The 19,020-nt window shown below is 41.6% G+C and overlaps 1 protein-coding gene across 1 annotated transcript in view; it reads right to left on the bottom strand.

The window, feature by feature from the left end:
* The window catches only part of CPQ (carboxypeptidase Q), a 544,096-nt gene that overhangs the window by 82,336 nt on the left and 442,740 nt on the right, over window positions 1-19,020 (bottom strand). Inside the window, exon 7 of the mRNA XM_070383007.1 lies at window positions 4,078-4,279. Coding sequence (XP_070239108.1) covers window positions 4,078-4,279 — 202 coding nt within the window. The remainder of the gene's footprint in view (window positions 1-4,077; window positions 4,280-19,020) is intronic.

Genomic DNA, 19,020 nt, shown 5'->3' with positions numbered 1-19,020 from the left:
TTTCTTTGCATTGATTGCTGAAGAAGGCTTTCTTATCTCTTCTTGCTATTCTTTGGAACTCTGCATTCAGATGTTTATATCTTTCCTTTTCTCCTTTGCTTTTCCCTTCTCTTCTTTTCACAGCTATTTGTAAGGCCTCCCGAGACAGCCATTTTGCTTTTTTGCATTTCTTTTCCATGGGGATGGTCTTGATCCCTGTCTCCTGTACAATGTCACGAACCTCATTCCATAGCTCATCAGGCACTCTATCTATCACTATATCCTTAGGTTTGCTCAAATTCATGTCCATTGAGTTGTGAATCTATATAACCATTTAGATAGATTGGTGCTTCGTCATCCTCTGCTGCCTTCTTCTTTTGGCTTCAATCTTTCCCAGCATCAGGATCTTTTCCAATGAGTCAGCTCTTCGCATCAGGTGGCCAAAGTATTGGAGTTTCAGCTTCAGCATCTGTCCTTCCAATGAATATTCAGGGTTGATGTCCGTTAGGACTGACTGGTTTGATCTCCTTGCAGTCCAAGGGACCCAAGAATCTTCTCTAGCACCGCTGTTGGAAAGCATCAATTCTTTGGCGCTCAGCCTTCTTTATGGTCCAACTGTCATATCTATACATGACTACTGGAAAAACCATAGCTTTGACAATATGGACCTTTGTTGGCAAAGTGATGTCTCTGCTTTTTAATATGCTGTCTAGAGGCTTCCCTGGTGGCTCAGATGGTAAAGAATCTGCCTGTAATGCAGGAAACCTGAGTTCGATCCCGGTTCGGGAAGATCCCCTGGAGAAGGGAGTGGATACCCACTCCAGTATTCTTGCCTGGAGAATCCCATGGACAGAGGAGCCTGGCAGGCTACAGTGTATGGGGTCTCAAAGAGTTGAACACAACTGAGCAATTAACACTTTCACTTTCTTTTTTAGGTTAGTCATAGCTTTCCTTCCAAGGAGCAAGTGTCTTAATTTCATGTCTGCAGTCACCATCAGCAGTGACTGTGGAGCCCAAGATAATAAAATCTGTCACTTCTTCTACTTTTTCCCTTTCTGTTTGTTGTGAAGTGATGGGACTGGATGCCATGATCTTAGTTTTTTAAATGTTGAGTAAATTATAACTCACATGAGTTCTTAAGTAATCACAATGGGGTTCAAATTCCCCACTACTCTGTGTCAAGAGGGGAAGCCCACCTTACCTTTGTGAAGACAATCAAATCACCTTGTTCATTCCAAATAGAACCATTCTTACGGAATATCAACAAGGAAGGAATAATGCTAGAGCTGATTCTCCATCATGCAGAGCAACAAAGGCAGAAACTACCGGGCACGAGGGAGCACACACATCTTTGTTCTCCTTCTGTCTTTGGTTTCAGCTCCTCCCATCCCCTCTCACCACCTCCAGTCTTCACGCTAATTCACCCACAACCTGTCAGGGTTTTTTCTCACTTCTTACCACCCAGCAAACTTATGGAGCTTTTCTGAAATTTTAAGAAGATTCTTTCTGGAAAATTCACAGGTCAAGAAAAATCTAAAATTCAAGCAAAAACATTTTATACAATTCAAAGGGCAAATGCCCTTCCCCTAGACCTTGATCATGATTAAAAGCACATATATGTAGAGAGTCTTGGTTCTGTACAGATGAACCACAGCACTGAAAATGGAAATGTTGTTGTAAGTTATTTCAAAATATGGTTAAAATATACACAAACCACTGGAGAGAATTTAGGTCCTTGTCTTACAATAAATAAAAACTTCTTCTCTTTTTAGTTATAAAAGACTATTAACAACCTTAACATCTAAAATGTGCTTTAATCTATAATATCTAAAGAATGAACTTAAAAACAAAACCCTTAAATCCATACAGTATGGCTTTTCCAGTGGTCATGTATGGATGTGAGAGTTGGACTGTGAAGAAAGCTGAGTGCCGAAGAATTGATGTTTTTGAACTGTGGTGCTGGAGAAGACTCTTGAGAGTCCCTTGGACTGCAAGGAGATCCCACCAGTCCATCCTAAAGGAGACCAGTCCTGGGTGTTCATTGGAAGGACTGATGCTGAGGCTGAAACTCCAATACTTTGGCCACCTCATGCGAAGAGTTGACTCATTGGAAAAGACGCTGATGCTGAGAGGGATTAGGGGCAGGAGGAGAAGGGGACGACAGAGGATGAGATGGCTGGATGGCATCACTGACTCGATGCACATGAGTTTGGGTGAACTCTGGGAGTTGGTGATGGACAGGGAGGCCTGGCATGCTGTGATTCATGGGGTTGCAAAGAGTCAGATATGACTGAGTGATTGAACTGAATTGAACTGATGGTACTGATAAAGTCTATTTTGCAGGCTGAAAAAAAAAGGCTAGAGTGGGGTGGATCTAGAGTGACTTTAAAAAAATTGTGAAATATTTTGTAGCTATAAAAATGGTTCTGGAAACTAATTTTTAAGACTATTCAAAAGCTAGACTTCCTGTTTGCATAATACAAGTACAGAATAATACACAAATAGATTTTTTAACAGTGTTTTTGATTATGGATATAATGGTGTTGAGGGAACAACCTCTGTGATCAGAGGTCTAATATCATCAACAACCCTCTCCCATGGCCAGTCTCAGCAAATTTATGAGGGAAATTCGTTTGTCTTCTTTCTTGTCCTGTAACTGTCCCATGCCTAGTCCTACTATATAATTTCATATCTGCCCAGGACTTGTCTTAAAAATATCAGCCTGATGAATCACTGATCAGGATAAACTAGTTTATGTCCAACCACTTAAAGCAGTCTTTGCATTAGGAAAAAATGATTAACAAAATGTTCCCAGCCTCAAAGAATAACTCTCCAATGGTAAAATTCCAGATACTTTGGTTTTGGGTAGGGGATTATTTGGGTCAGAGAAGTTTCGGCAGCACAGGACTACAACTAGAAAGATATCAGTAATAGTAAATATCGATAACCTCAGATATGAAGATGACACCACCCTTATGGCAGAAAGTGAAGAAGAACTAGAGAGCCTCTTGATGAAAGTGAAAGAGGAGAGTGAAAAAGTTGGCTTAAAGCTCTAGATTCAGAAAACTAAGATCATGGCATCCGGTCCCATCACTTCATGGCAAATAGATGTGGAAACAGTGGAAACAGTGGCTGACTTTATTTTCTGGGCTCCAAAATCACTGCAGATGGTGACTGCAGCCATGAAATTAAAAGACGCTTACTCCTTGGGAGGAAAGTTATGACCAACCTAGACAGCATATTAAAAAGCAGAGATATTACTTTGCCAACAAAAGTCCATCTAGTCAAGGCCATGGTTTTTTCATTAGTCATGTATGGATGTGAGAGTTAGACTGTGAAGAAAGCTGAGCGCTGAAGAATTGATGCTTTTGAGCTGTGGTGTTGGAGAAGACTCTTGAGAGTCCCTTGGACTGCAAGGAGATCCAACCAGTCCATCCTAAGGGAGATCGATCAGTCCTGGGTGTTCATTGGAAGGACTGCTGTTGAAGCTGAAACTCCAATACTTTGGCCACCTGATGCGAAGAGCTAACTCATTTAAAAAGACCCTGATGCTGGGAAAGATTGAGGGGCAGGAGGAGAAGGGGACAACAGAGGATGAGATGGCTGGATGGCATCACTGACTCGATGGACTTGAGTTTGAGTAAACTCCAGGAGTTGTTGGTGGATAGGGAGGCCTGGCGTGCTGCAGTCCATGGGGTCACAAAGAGTCAGACACGACTGAGCGACTGAACTGAACTGAACTATCTTCTACTCTATTTCATAAATTTTGGTCAGGAGATCATTTGTGTTACAATCACCATATACCTGTTTTTAAAAACACCAAACCAATTTCTAGGCCCAATCCCAGAGTCATTAAATCAGAATTTATTGGAGAGAGGAACTTGTACTTTAGAAAGAGAAGACAGATGGATAAACAAATATAAAGGAATATTATTATCCCAATATTGGAAATCATCAGATTATATCTTGTAGACAAAAGCTAAGGGTTTCCATGTATTAATTGACCTACCAGTATCTGTTGTGGTGTGTTAGAACAGAAACTTTGTTTTAAATTGCTGGCAGTATGTAAAGAACCCTAATTTCATCTTCTGCTCTTACCAGGCACTCCATCTTGGATCCAGAAGTTAATGTCCGTCCCGTCTCCAGCCTTCAGGACCTGTGTGATGTTGATGGGCTGCAGCAAGCTCATGACCTCCTCCATGATGACCCTGGCCTTGTCAGAGCCAGTGAACTTTAGCCCAGAGGGTAAGAAGGTTCCCAGGTCAGACTCCATCACGAGGCTGTAGTTGGAACTATTTGCCTAAACAAAAGAGATAAGTGTTTGGTTCGTATCTGCTGCATCTCTGCTTTCTCTTTGGGAGTTACTGAAAAAACAACAATCAGAGACTTTATCTCCTCACTAGTTGTTGCCAAAACACATGAGGCTCTGCTGGACTTGGGGTCTGTTCTGCATATTACTAACAGTTCTGAGATGCAAGCTTACTCATCCTGGGATCTGCCAAATTTGAGTTGACTTGGAAAGATTTTGTTTAAATTCAATGAAAATAAATATAAAGTTCCATATTAAAATCACTCAATTATTGCTATTATCAATAATATTCTTTCAATTAATTTTCTTAACAGCTTAATTTGTACCAGATACAATTCCTTTTCTACAGTGGGGATCTCCAGATAGCATTAGCCATGTTTAGGCCAAAAAAAGGTATGCTCTGTGGGCCTATTTCGCTGCACCTCTTTCCTCTTGATGGACATCCTGTCTTATTTTAATTGTGGATTCTACAAAGGCTTAAAAGCATCAAACCGACAGGTTTGTCTCGGGTTTCTGATTCTGTTGTTGTGCCATCTGTTGAGTCCCCAGGGAGGGAGGTAATAGAATGCCAGTGAAATGATGCTCTCTCTGGGGTACAACTGTAGAACTCTAAACCCCAGCAGCTCTGCCAGGCGGCTGAGTGTGTAAACTTTTCCCAAATAAAGTCTGGTGAGAAAGCACAGTGATTTCATGTAGCCAATATTGTCACAGCAAGAGCCTAGAAGAGGCCCTCATCAGATTGCACAGCTCAATTGCCACCCGGCCCAAAGACTTTCAAGTTTAAGGTTGTTTCAAGTTTAAAGTGGCCTGGCCATCTATTTCTCAGGAACCATTCTTTTCTTCAAGACTGACCAAATACTACCTTGGTCAAGTTATTCTCAAGCTGGCATTGTCATTACTCACCTAGTAAAAATCAATAATGACATTTTTACATTGCTTTCAGAGGGCTTTCATGTTTGCAATCTCCTTTGATTTTTTTCCATGACCCATAAAGTAGACAGGGCAGTTTTACCATTGATAGTGGTTTATAGAAAAGAGACTGAGGATCAGAGAGGTTAGGTGACTTGCTCAGAGTCACACAGTTGGCAAATGAGAGAGCTGGGTCTGAAATACTGTGCTTTCCAAAACTCCACACTGCTATAGCTAGCATGGAGTTACACCTGTTCTGAATTAGAATGATTTTTCACTTGCATAACAATTTCAGGGTTGCATAATTATTTTTTTCTTTTGTAAAACAGATACTTTTTATAATGATTTCCTATTGCCGTGGACGGGCACTGTTGTTACAACAGCAAGAACAGTGGTGGGTTCTAAAGAAGGACATTTCTAGTGTTTATAGGACTGAACTTTGTGATCCTTGGATACCTGTTCTATTATCATTGATGATGAGAAGGCTGACAAAGCAGAAGTCTGTTGGTATTTCCACTTTCACGTCTAAGCAATTTCTGTCTTCATGGTGATTTTCAGAGAAAGACCAAGGCAATTATGATTAAAAACAAAACAAAACACTTTTCTCTGTTTTCAGCTGTGGCTACTGCAAGAAGGTAGCATCATTAAGAGTTTAGAACAAGCAGAAATACCTGCATTAATGTATTACATTCAGGGCTCATCCAGCTAGCACACCGGTGCTGGTCAACAAGTTGATATGAATTCGGCAGGGTTAACCCTGTCCCCTTATGTGCCCACTGCTCCCACCCCAAATTCTTTTCCTCCCCTATAAAAATGAGAAAAGAAATAGCACAATATATCTTCAAATAAAGACAGAGTTAGGTAATGTCTGTGAGGGTTCCCATGCTTCTCACAGACTCCCATCCTTCCAATAAGAAAATTACCCAATTTGCTCCTGACTATATACGTTTTAGTTGAAAGTAGAGCCAGGTAGTGATTTGGGCATCAGACTGGTGAGGCGCGCCCAGCCCTGGACCCACTCAGCTCTACTCCTGGCTCAACAACCGACCTGCTGGACTGCCGAGAGGAGTGTCTGGCCTCTCTCTCTGTCCCCAAGTCATGATGCCTTGACCTTTAGCATCTCCATCTGTAGGCTGGAACAAATGCTTTTTTCCAGGCTTAGACAGTGGTAAAGAACACGCCTGCCAGTGCAGGAGATGTAAGAGGTGCTGGTTCAATCCCGGGGTTGAGAAGATCTGGAGGAGCACAGTAACCCACTCCAGTATTCTTACTTGGAGAATCCCATGCACAGAGGAGCCTGGTGGGCTACAGTCCATGGGGTCACAAAGAGTCAGACACAACTGAAGCGACTGAGCATGCACTCAAGCTTGAACAATGAGCCCGGGCACATGGAACTTTGAGGGTCTTCAAAGAAAAGATCTTCATGGACCACAGTGAAAGTGGTGGTGTGAGCTGAACTTGTCCAAGCTCCTTACAAAATATGCACGAAGGGCTTCTTGGCCCTCTACACCTGCAAATGAACAAGGGCCTGGGTATCCCACCATGTGTGAATGGTACCATGTGATGCCAGGATGCTGATAGGAATGTTGAGATTAATTTAAATAAGGACACTTTCAAAGGTGTCAGATGCTATGTGGCAATAGGTTTAGCACAGGGATAACAAGTATGGGCCCTGGGACTATTCAGTCTGAGTTTAATCCTTAGACTGACCAGTCATGAGCTCTGTGACTCTGGGCAGTCTGTGTGACTTCTCAGTTTCTTCTGTCATGAAATGGGATAATGATGGCACCCCAGTACTGGTCTTACCATTAAAGATCCATACTTCTCAGGTTTTCAAGAAAGGACTCCATATAAACCATTCTGATAGCTGCATATAATGATAACCAGTATCATTTTTGCAGTGCTTCCAACATGCCAGACACTGTGTGACATGCCTTATAGCTTAGCCCAGGTGATGCTTATCATCATTCTATAAGTGCCGTTATATTTCTCATTTCACAGATGAAGCAACTGAGGTCTGGTCAGGTTAACTAACGTCCCCAAGCTTACCTAGCTAGTGAGTGGAGTGGTCAGAAAACCTAGCTAGTGAGTGGAGTGGTCAGAATTCAAGCCCAGAGGTCTGCTTCCCCAAGACTGTGGGCTCAGCCCCTTCAATACTCTGTCTGCTCATGCTTACTTCCAATTGTCAGGCCACAGGTCCTTGCTTTTAATTAAAAAATACAAAGACTGTAGTCAAACAAATGTACAGAGTTTAAAATATTCTTGCATGATCACAATACAAAATCTGTTTGGACAGAATTTATTGTCCCTGCTAACAAAGTAATTTGATTAGGCAAAGAGAAGATTGAAAACAAAAACAAAAACAAAAGCCTTGCTCCACCATTTCCTACCAACTAGGAATAAAAAGCCTAAAATAATAAAATATCTTTTTCAACCCCAATTAGACAGGATGTGCAGATTTCAGTAAATCAGAATTCTGTCGTAGGTAGAAACGTGCTAGATTTCTATTCATGTAGGATTTTATTAGCTGTTGCTAACATGACGGCAGCAGTCTATTGTTGTCTATTTATATATAAACATTTCCATATGTTTCAACAAGCAACTAAGAAAACAAACCACCCACCATCCATGACACTGCTTTTCCTTCTCATCGATGGCATCATTGTCTAATCGTTAGCACATGGCCAAAAAGCTGGGAAAACAAAACGTCTCTGCACAAAGAAACTGGGATGAGTAAGCCGGGTCACAGGGCTGTTACAACTGCTGCTTCTCAGAATGTGTTGTCACGCAAACATCCGTGTCCCTCACTACGCTATGGGCCACTGGGGACACACTCGGTGTCGACTTGGAAAGCTGATTATAGCTAGTGACAGTGGAGCGACCCATGCTGGTTTCACTCGACCCACTTCTGCACACAAAACAAAATATCCATCCTCCTACTTACGGGATGTAGGGAGAAACCTCCCTTCTGGAGACTGAACGCTTTATTGCTGAGATAACCAGCACCGATTGAGGCAAACGTATAGATGGGGAGGCTGAGAAGCTCAGTGACAAGCTCAGATACTACGTGTAAACTCCTCGTCCTGCTCTCTTAATGAGGAGAAAGACCTCTTTCTTAAGAGCCATGGAAACTGTCCTTCATTTCCCTGCAATGGACATCATGCAATGCAGAGAAAAGCTGCTGGCTAACCTCCTAGATCGGGGCTGCTCGAGTAGTTAATATCTGCTTAGGGCTGAAGACTCATACATTTGTTTTGTGCTAGAATCACATCCTACCACTTCTTTTCTTTTCTTAAGGGTCAGCTTACTCTGCCAAAGAACAATTTGGTAACCATTAGCATTCTTTGGGTGCAACCCAAGATTAAAAAGTAGAACAATGTTTAAAATACATATTGCATATTTTCAAATGCTTACTTCCTAACATAAACACAAGGGTGATGTTTGTGTTCTTTGCTTTTATAAAACTCCAGATAATTCTTCTTCAGAAACATAGATTCAAGCTCGACATCTCCTCTCCTCCCAAACTTGGCATCATTTTTTTTGTTTTAAAGCTTTTATTTTCTCATAACCTAGGCAACCTGTCTTTAGTTTTGAACGAAAATCGTAATCCCCAAAATCAAACGATGAGAAAAAGAGACTCCTAATTATTTGAATTAATCATTTAGCCTCCTTAGTTCAATCTTCGAAGAAGTAAACACACCCCCCTCCCCCGCCGCCCCCAACACAGGGCAATCAGTCTCGGTACCACGTCGCTTCTCCAGTAAAAGTTAATATTTTACAGATGATGGTTGTGACGCTGTTTGGTCAGGTGGTAAACTCAAAACAAGTTCTCAGAAGGAATCATCCTATGAGACCATGTGCTGAGTTGCTACAGTCATCTTCTCCAGCGCAGCCAGTGACCCTGGGATTCCCATTTCAAAGGGTAAATAAATGGGGTAGGGGAGTGTTTCGTGGAGCTTTAGGTCAAACACCTGTCATGACGGGGTGATAGGAAAAGAGGTTCCTCCCTGCTGGGCAAAACCAAGAAGAGGTTTTCCTTTCTGGTCATGTCTACCCCGAGGTTCAGACTTTTATTTCTGGCGCTCACCAGCATTCAGTTTTGAACAACCTTGGGGACCCAGTGGGGAGAGTCAGGAAAGAGAGGATGACAAGGTGGAGGACCATACGCTATTTGTATTTGACAGTTAAACTGGCTGTGGCTTGGGAGAAGGGGCAGTCTTGGTTAAGTTACACTGGTACTAAAATCGCAGACACCTACTGTGGTTTAGCCACCATGCAGCCTGGAGACGGCACGGAATAAATGGCTTCTGGAGACCCCTTTCCAGCCCTATCATTCTATATGTGCACAGAAGGTTTCTCTTGTGAGTCAAACCTGTGTTTTCAGGCAATCCAATTTTCACAGTGTTGCGCCAAGCACTCTAGATCTCAGTGAATTCTCTTGAGCTGGTTAAGGCCCACGTATAGCCCTTAAACTTATGGAAAACACATGATCCCTCTATAAATGTCACTATGGTAACAACAGTGACTCGGAAGGCTGAAAGATATGGCATAAACATAGGCTAAAAGAAATAAGAATTTTATTTCTATTATACTGGAACTATGACTGTATTCACATTTCTTTGAGGAATAAAAACGACTCAGTAACCAGAGTATTTGGTAGACAGGCTTAAGAGCTTACATGGTAGCTCATTGTCTATCTCAGCTTTTAATTTTATTCCTGCATGTTGAAGCAACATAATCAGTAGCTGAAATCAGTGGGACTCATAATCTCCACAATTAAATTTTGATTCCTTTAACATAATACATTGCCCAAGTGTTTGGCATTGCTAGTTTCATACACATTTCAATAAGCAGCTGTAAAGAGAAATCTCCAACACAGCTGGCTTTGTGAAAGCAGCTGCTTCTGCCTCTTTCATTCTCCATCCCTCTCTCAACCTCCTCCCTCGCGTGGATTTTCCCTGTCTCCTCTTGTATCTGCCATGCTGCATCAAGGTGTAAGAACTAAATTGTTTAAAAGAGGATCCCTTCCTTCGTCTGACCTTTCTTCTCTGACACTGTTACGTGCTTAATAGGCACAGAGACGTGTTTCTGGTTTTGGACAGAGGGGTCTTATCAGCCAAGACAGAGCTTTTGAGTTGACTTCAAACCAGTCCTCTTCTCTTGGCTGGAAATCCCACGGCAGCTTCTTTAAATCCCTATTCAAGGTTACAACTGATAAGGAGTTCCTTTTCTTATGTGTAGACAGGTTATTTCTTTTAAAAAATAATAGTGCTTATTTTTATGTCCTGCAAAAATAGGCTACTTTATAATCTGGAACTGAGATATTTATGCGATCCAATGGCGTATCACATTAAAGCACGGTTAATCACGAGTTCTCCTTTTCCATAGCCGGTGGATGAGCACTTAGAGCATGTTTGGATTATGATAACATCCTTAAATGCTTTATTTGATCAAGCATTCTTTACTAATATTAGTAAAGATGCCAAACACAGCTTTAAAAGTAATTTTATGTTTTTAAACATGACTTATTTTCTCTCAGAAGCACAATGGTGGGTCTGCAACCTCATGAAAGACAACTGTACCCAAATATGAGCTTCAAGGCTCTGGCTGTACTCAAGGCTTCACGCTCTGCCTCTCCCCTCGCCTTCCATTTCTAACACTCCAGACCCCTGTCTAATGTGCTGTGCTGTCACACTTTATTCAATTTGTTTTTTATATCCACCTTGCTCCTGAAAGAATTCGAGTCTTCCTATAAGACACTAATTGACAGAATTGATGCTTTTGGACTGTGGTGTTGGAGAAGACTCTTAAGAGTCCATTGGACTTCAGGGAGATCCAACCAGTCCATCCTAAAGGAAATCAGTTCTGAATGTTCATTGGAATGACTGATGCTGAAGCTGAAACTCTAATATTTTGGTCATGTGATGCGAAGAACCGACTCATTGGAAAAGACCCTGATGCTGGGAAAGACTGAAGGCGGGAGGAGAAGGGGATGACAGAGGATGAGATGGTTGGATGGCATCACTGACTCTATGGACATGAATTTGAGTAAGCTCCTGGAGTTGGTGATGGACAGGGAAGCCAGGCACGCTACAGTCCATGGGGTCGCATAGAGTTGGACACAACTGAGCGACTGAGCTTAGAACTTATAAGACACTAATACCATATTTTATAAGTACTGTAAACTCGAGAACCAAAAAAATGCCCTGAAGACAGGGATTGAATCTGTGTGGATCTCTACCACACTTCTAGCTTAAATAACAGAGCTCAGTACATGGTGGGTGCTCAATAAATATGTGAGGAGAAATAAGGTCACAACTGGGAAAATCTGACATGATACCCCAACAGCAACTTTGGAGATGTAACTTAGCTAGTGCTGCCAAGGTAAGAGGAAAAGACAATGTGCTAAGAAGCTCTCATTACTTAGGAAAAGAAAGGATATCACCAGCTCCTTGGAAAACTTATTTCAGCTCCAGATTATCCTGTTTTTAACAGTTTTGCCAGCAATCAGTTCTGAGAGGAATTGCCACATGGTTCTTTCTATGAGGAACATTGAACAAAATTATGAAAGAGTCTCCAATAGCAGTTTTTTAAAAAGAGGCAGAAACTCCTTTCATAACACTGTTTCCTAAATATTGATCCTCAATTAAATCCAAAAGCAAAATATTAAGTCACACTTCAGTAAAGCTGTTTCTTTAGGAAGCAAACTGTATTTATTTAACAGTTACTGAGGCAGAAACCGAACTGGATGACCATACCTCCCTGTTTGCTCTGGGCAGTCTGTCTGTCATGGTATGATTATTAATGGTGCCTAATTTTTCTAACCCACCCTCAAATATCAATTGTCCCTCCTAGCATTTTTGTAGAAGTTAGTGAAAATTCCAAGATTGAGATCATTTAGCATTAAATTGCAAATATTTGGTGGCGCTGAACTGGTCACTTGCTGATTCCTGCAAACACTTTCTTCCCTTGGCTTCCGGGACCTTAGACTCTTTGCTGTCCTCACACATCACTGGGTGTGCCTCCTCAGTTTCCTTGGCTGGCTTCCTCATCCTTCTGATCTTTAGATATTGAGGTGGTCAAAAACAGACAAGAGGGCTTGTTTTCCTAGTCTCTTCTTGGAATAGTGTTTGGACCCTGATGGCAGGGACTTCTCTATTATGTTTAGTACTTATGATTGATTATTTGATGGTTATAAACCCTCCCATTCCCTGTATATATTTCCTTTTCCAATGTAAATGTAACATTTCTTTCATCAGGAGGTACAACTCTCTTCCCCCATGCTCTGAATGTAGGCTGGTCCCATGCCTTTCTTTGACCAAGAGACTCTAGCAGAAGTGACCATTTGTGACTTCAGAGCATGGGCCGAAAGAAGGCTTACAGCTGCCACCTTGACCTGTTGCTGCCCTAAGACTGACATGTAAAGAAGCCTGGGGTACCACGTGGGAAGATCAGCCTAGATGACAGCCAGTCCAGTCCCAACTTCTGTAAGTTGGACCATCTTTGATCACCCAGCCCAGGCAAGCTGTCATGTGACTACAAGCTGAGTGACCAGGTAAGATGCAGGATACTCAGTTAAATTTGAAGTTTTTAGTATAAGAACATCCTATGTGATATTTGGAAGCATATAAGAGCCTTTTGATGAAAGTGAAAGAGGAGAGTGAAAAAGTTGGCTTAAAGCTGAACATTCAGAAAACTAAGATCATGGCATCCAGTCCCATCACTTCAAGGCAAATAGATGGGAAAACAGCGGAAACAGCAGCAGACTTTATATTTCTAGGCTCCAAAATCACTGAAGATGGTGCCTGCAGCCATGAAATTAAAAGACGCTTACCCCTTGGAAGGGAAGTTATGGCCAACGTAGACAGCATATTAAAAAGCAGAGATATTACTTTGCCAACAAAGGTCCATCTGGTCAAGCCGAGGTTTTTCCAGTAGTCATGTATGGATGTGAGAGTTGGACTATAAAGAAAGCTGAGTGCTGAAGAACTGATGCTTTTGAACTGTGGTGTTGGAGAAGACGCTTGAGAGTCCCTTGGACTGCAAGGAGATCCAACCAGTCCATCCTAAAGGAGACCAGTCCTGGGTGTTCATTGGAAGGACTGATGCTGAGGCTGAAACTCCAATCCTTTGGCCACCTGCTGTGAAGAGCTGACTCATTTGAGAAGACCATGATGCTGTGAAAGATTGAAGGCGGGAGGAGAAGGGGACGACAGAGGATGAGATGGTTGGGTGGCATCCTTGACTCAATGGACATGAGTTTGTGTAAACTCTGGGAGATGATGATGGACACGGAGGCCTGGTGTGCTACAGTCCATGGGGTCACAAAGAGTCGGACACAACTGAGTGACGGAACTGAACTGAACTGAGGCTCCCTAATTACAGGGAACTCCTTAATGACAGGGTACCTGAAACACGAAGAACATGTAATAGGTTCTCAATAAATATGTGTTGAATGAGTGGATATTCTATATTATTGATTCAAAGAAGATTCATATGTTTATATATAACTTGGATATGTGGAAAGGTATTGAATTTTTATCATTAAAAAATTAAAAAGTCTGGTTGTAATCTTGCCCATGTGTTAGAACCCTCTTCTGCTGACATGGGTTTAGGAGCAAATCTAAAAAACATTCTCAAAAAGCACCTTCAGATATGGTGAAATGCCCAATTACTTGCTTAGTTGAATTTCCAGAATTCTTCACCAAAAGAATGAAAGAAATGATCTTGGCCAGTAAGAATCTGGGGGCAAGAGTTACTAGTTATTTGGTTTTATGATTAAAGTAGCCTCAAGTTGTCCATAGACGATTGAATTGAACCTCATAGAAGGCTGAACAAAACCATCTCAATCAAACAAAATCAACTGAATTATTGAATGGAATGGTGGAGCATCCAAATGCCTTAAGGGGCCAGTGGCTATGAGGGCCTTGGGGGAAGGAAAAGAGAGATGGAAACTGAATCAGGAGTAGGGAGAGAATAGCCCAGACAGAGTGATTTCCAATGATTTTGATAAGGATGGGATGAAGGAGACCTATGGAGAATGCTAACTCAACAGACTTGTTCAGTCACTCAGTCATGTCCCACTCTTTGAGACCCCATGGACTGTAGCCCACCAGGCTCCTCTGTCTATGGGGTTTTCCAGGCAAGAATACTGGAGTGGGTTGCCATTTCCTACTCCAGGGGAACTTCCTCACCCAGGGATCGAACCCATGTCTCCTGCATTGGCAGGTTATTCTTTATGGCTGAGCCACCAGGGAAGCCCATAGCCCTGGGGACTAGAGGCTCTTAAATCCTCTGGAGGGCAAAGATAGCATCCCTCTGTTGAAAGCGTGGAAGCTGGGTTTCCAATGGACAGGAGGCAGAGGTACCAAAAGAAGGCAAGTAGTACTGTTGATACATATGGAGAAAACTCCATAACCATGACTACCTTTAGACTTCTCCCCTAAACTCTAGTCTTTTTTACTGAGCCATGTATTTGACCTCTCCATGTGGATGTCTGATAGCTCAAACTTAACATGTCCAAAACTGAGCTCCTTATCACCTCCTCAGACCCTTCTAACCGACTCCTCCCATTCGAGTTGCTCAGGCTTCCAACTGTGGGGTCACACTGGTCGCCTTTCTCTCACATTCTATATACAATTCACCATCAGATCCTGTTGGCTCTTCCCTTAAAATATCCCTGGAGGCTAACAACTTCTCACCCCATCCACTGGTCCATGTTATTATAATCTCTCACCTGGATTATTCAGCCTTGTTCAGTTCTAGTCCGCCTTCAGTATTTGTGAACCCAGGGACCCAGACTCCTCTGTCCTCTACTATCTTCCAGAGTTTGTAAAGTTCATGTCCATTGAGTCCCTGATGCTATTTAACCATCTTATCCTCTGCTGCCCACTTCTCCTTTTGCCCTCAATCTTTCCCAGCATCAGGGTCTTTTCCAGTGAGTTTTCTCTTCCCATCAGGTGGCCAAAGTACTGGAGCTTCAGCTTCAGCATGAGTCCTACCAATGAATATTTAGAATCAATTTCCTTTAGGATTGACAGGTTTGATCTCCTTGCAGTCCAAGGGACTCTCAAGAGTCTTCTCCAACACCACGATTCAAAAGCATCAATTCTTCAGCATTCAACCTTCTTTCTGGTCCAACTCCCATATCTGTACATGGCTACTGGAAAAACCATAGCTTTGACTATATGGACCTTTGTTGGCAAAGTGATGTCTCTGCTTTTTAATATGCTGTCTAGGTTTTGTCATAGCTCTCCTTCCAAGGAACAAATGTCTTAATTTCACGGCTGCAGTCACCACCTGAAGTGATTTTGGAGCCCAAGAAAATAAAATCTGTCACTTCTTCCACTTTCCCCCTTCTATTTGCTATGAAGTGATGGGACCAGACCATGGTCTCAGTTTTTTGAATGCTGAGTTTCAAGCCAGATTTTTCACTCTTCTCTTTCACCCTCATCAAGAGGCTCTTTAGTTTCTCTTCACTTTCTACCACTGGAGTGGTATCATTGAGGTTGTTGATATTACTCCTGGCTGTGATTCATCCAGTCTGGTCTTTCGCATGATGTACTCTGCATATAAATCATACTTCTTTCCCAATTTTGAACCAGTCAATTGTTCCATGTTTGGAACTGTTTGTTTCTTGACTTGCATATAGGTTTTTCCGGAGACAGGTGAGGGAGTCTGGTACTCTGATCTCTTAAAGAATTTTCCACAGTTGTGATCCACACAGTCAAAGGCTTTAGCTTAGTCAATGAAGCAGAAGTAGATGTTTTTCTGGAACTCCCTTGCTTTCTCCAGGATCCTATAAGTGTTGGCAGTTTGATCTCTGGTTCCTCTGACTCTTCAAAACCCAGCAGGTACATCTGGAATTTGTCAGTTCATGTACCAGTGAAGCCTAGCCTGAAGGATTTTGAGCACAACCTTGCTAGCGTGTGAAATGAGGGCAAACGGATGGTAGTCTCAACATTCTTTGGCATTGCCCTTCTTTTTTTTTTTTTTTAAATTAATTTATTTTAATTGGAGGCTTGCCCTTCTTTGGGATTGGAATGAATTCTTTTTTTTCCAGTCCTGTGGCCACTGCTGAGTTTTCCTAATTTGCTGACATTTGTGTAGCATTTGAACAACATCATCTTTTATGATTTGAAATAGCTCAACTGGAATTCGGTCACCTCTACTAGCTTCGTTTGTAGTAATGCTTCCTAAGGCCTACTTGACTTCACCTCCAGGATGTCCAGCTCTAGGTGAGTAATCACATCATTGTGGTTATCTGGGTCATTAAAATCCTTTTTGTAAAGTTCTTCTGTGTATTCTTGCCACCTCTTCTTAATCTTTTCTGCTTCTCTTAGGTCCTTACCGTTTCTGTCCTTTATTGTGTCCATCCTTGCATGAAATGGTCCCTAGATATCTCCAGTTTTCTTGAAGAGATCTCTAGTCTTCCCCAGTCTATTGTTTTTCTCTATTTCTTTGCATTGTTCATTTAAGCAGGCCTTTTAATCTCCCCTTGCTATTCTCTGGAACTCTGCATTCAGCTGTCTATATCTTTCCCTTTCTCCCTTGCCTTTCATTTCTTTTCTTTCCTCAGCTATTTGTAAAGCTTCCTCAGACAATCACTTTGCATTCTTGCATTTCTTTTTCTTTCAGATGATTTTACTGACTGCCTCCTGTACAGTGTTACAAACCTACCATAGTTCCTCAGGCAGTCTCTCGACCAGATCTCATCCCTTGAATCTATCTGTCATCTTTATGTATAATCATAAGGGATTTGATTCAGGTCACACCTGAATGGTCTACTTGTTTTCCCTGTGTATGTGCGCATGCTAAGTTGCTTCGGTTGTGTCTGGCTCTTTGTGACCCTATGGATTATAGCCCACCAGGGTCCCCTGTCCATGGGGATTCTACTTTATTTAATTTAACCTTGAGTTTTGCAATAAGGAGTTCATGATTTGAGCCACAGCCAGTTCTAAGTCTTGTTTTTACTGACTGTATAGACCTTTCCCATCTCTGGCTGCAAGGAACACAATCAATCTGATTTTGGTATTGACCATTTGGTCAATTTGGTCATTGACATTTGGCGATGTCCACGTGTATAGTCATCTCTTGGGTTGTTGAAAAGGGTGTTTGCTGTGACCAGCATGTTCTCCTGACAAAATTCTGTTAGACTTTCCCTGCTTCATTTTGTATTGGAAGGTCACTTTGCCTGCTTCATTTGTCTATGATTCTGGGTAGCTCTTGACTTCCTACTTTTGCATTCCAACCCCCTATGATTAAAAGGACATCTTTTTTGGTGTTAGCTCTAGAAGATGTTGTAGGTCTTCATAGAACTGGTCAATTTCAGCTTCTTAGGCATTGGTGGTTGGGGCATAGCATTGGATTACTGTTATGCTGAATGGCTTGCCTTGGGAATGAATCAATATCATTCTACAGTTTTTGATGTTACACCCAAGTATTGCATTTTGGACTCTTTTGTTGACTCTGAGGGCTACTCCATTTCTTTTAAGAGATTCTTGTCCACAGTAATAGTTATAATGGTCACCTGAATTAAAATCCCCCATTCCTATCCATTTTAGTTCATTGATTCCTAAGATGTTGATATTCACTCTTGCCATCTCCTGCTTGACCACATCCAATTTACTTTGATTCACAAACCTAACATTCGAGGCTTCTTTGCAACATGGTTCTTTACAGTGTTGGGCACATCCATAGCTGGGCATCATTTCCACTTTGGCCCAGATGCTTCATTCTTTCTGAAGCTATTAGTACTTGCCCTCTACTTTTCTCCAGTAGCATATTGGACACCTTCCGACCAGGGTGCTCATCTTCCAGTGTCATATCTCTTTGCCTTTTCATACTGTCCACGAGGTTCTCTAGTCAAGAATACTGGAGTTGTTTACCACTTCTTTCTCCAGTGGACCACGCTTTGCCAAAACTCTTCACTATGACCCATCTGTCTTGGGTGGCCCTGCACAGCATAGCTTATAGCTTGAGTTACGCAAGCCCCTTCACCATGACAAGGCTGTGATCCATGAAGGGGTATATTTTATAAAGTTTTTCAAATATATAAAGTTTTATAACATCTATTATAAGGGCTAAAAACAAATCCTTCCTATAAGGCTATATAAACTAATAGCAATAAAAAATGCTCTTCAATTACCTAACTGCAAATGAAAGTTCTAAGATTCCTTCAATAATTGAATACTAAGATACTTTTATTCACAAAGCTGTACGGCCAAAGTAATCTCTCTCTCAGGTGAAAACAGTGCTAGAAGACATCCTTAGCAGACCCTATGTCATGGTCATTTCACCATCAAAGTTGCGAAATCCTAATGTGCAAGATTTGTCAAAATAAAATGGCCACCATGAACAGGAAGAGGAAGAATGAGCAATTACCAGCTGAACTGCCAAGGGGGCATGCACAAAGAATTTTTAAAATATTAAATAATTTTTAAAAGAAATTTTAAGGTTTGTTATGATAGAGTTAGTACAACATGAGGCCAATAATACATGGTGTAATCGGTAAGACTCAATTACAGAAACTAATAAATGCATCCTGGGACTACTTAGAGCTCTAACAATTGCCTCTCATACTTCGTAAGTTTTAAAGTATTCAGACAAAATGAAGGAAAAATAATAAACAGATGAGGCAATTTAGCTTTGAGAAGAGTTAAGATAATTTAATAGGTATAGTTTAGATAAAAAGAGGCTAAGGAATTACAGCAATTACAGAAAAAAATCCAAACTAAGTATCTATATTGAGCTAGGGGAGGTGTAGAAAAACAATTTCCCTCATCCAAGAATAGTAATAAGCAACAGCAGTAATCACCTAAAAG

Source organism: Bos mutus, chromosome 14, assembly GCF_027580195.1.
Source record: "Bos mutus isolate GX-2022 chromosome 14, NWIPB_WYAK_1.1, whole genome shotgun sequence".
Classification (NCBI taxonomy): Eukaryota; Metazoa; Chordata; class Mammalia; order Artiodactyla; family Bovidae; genus Bos; species Bos mutus.
The sequence above is the reverse complement of the archived record's forward strand: the minus strand, read 5'-3'. Positions and strand labels throughout refer to the sequence as shown.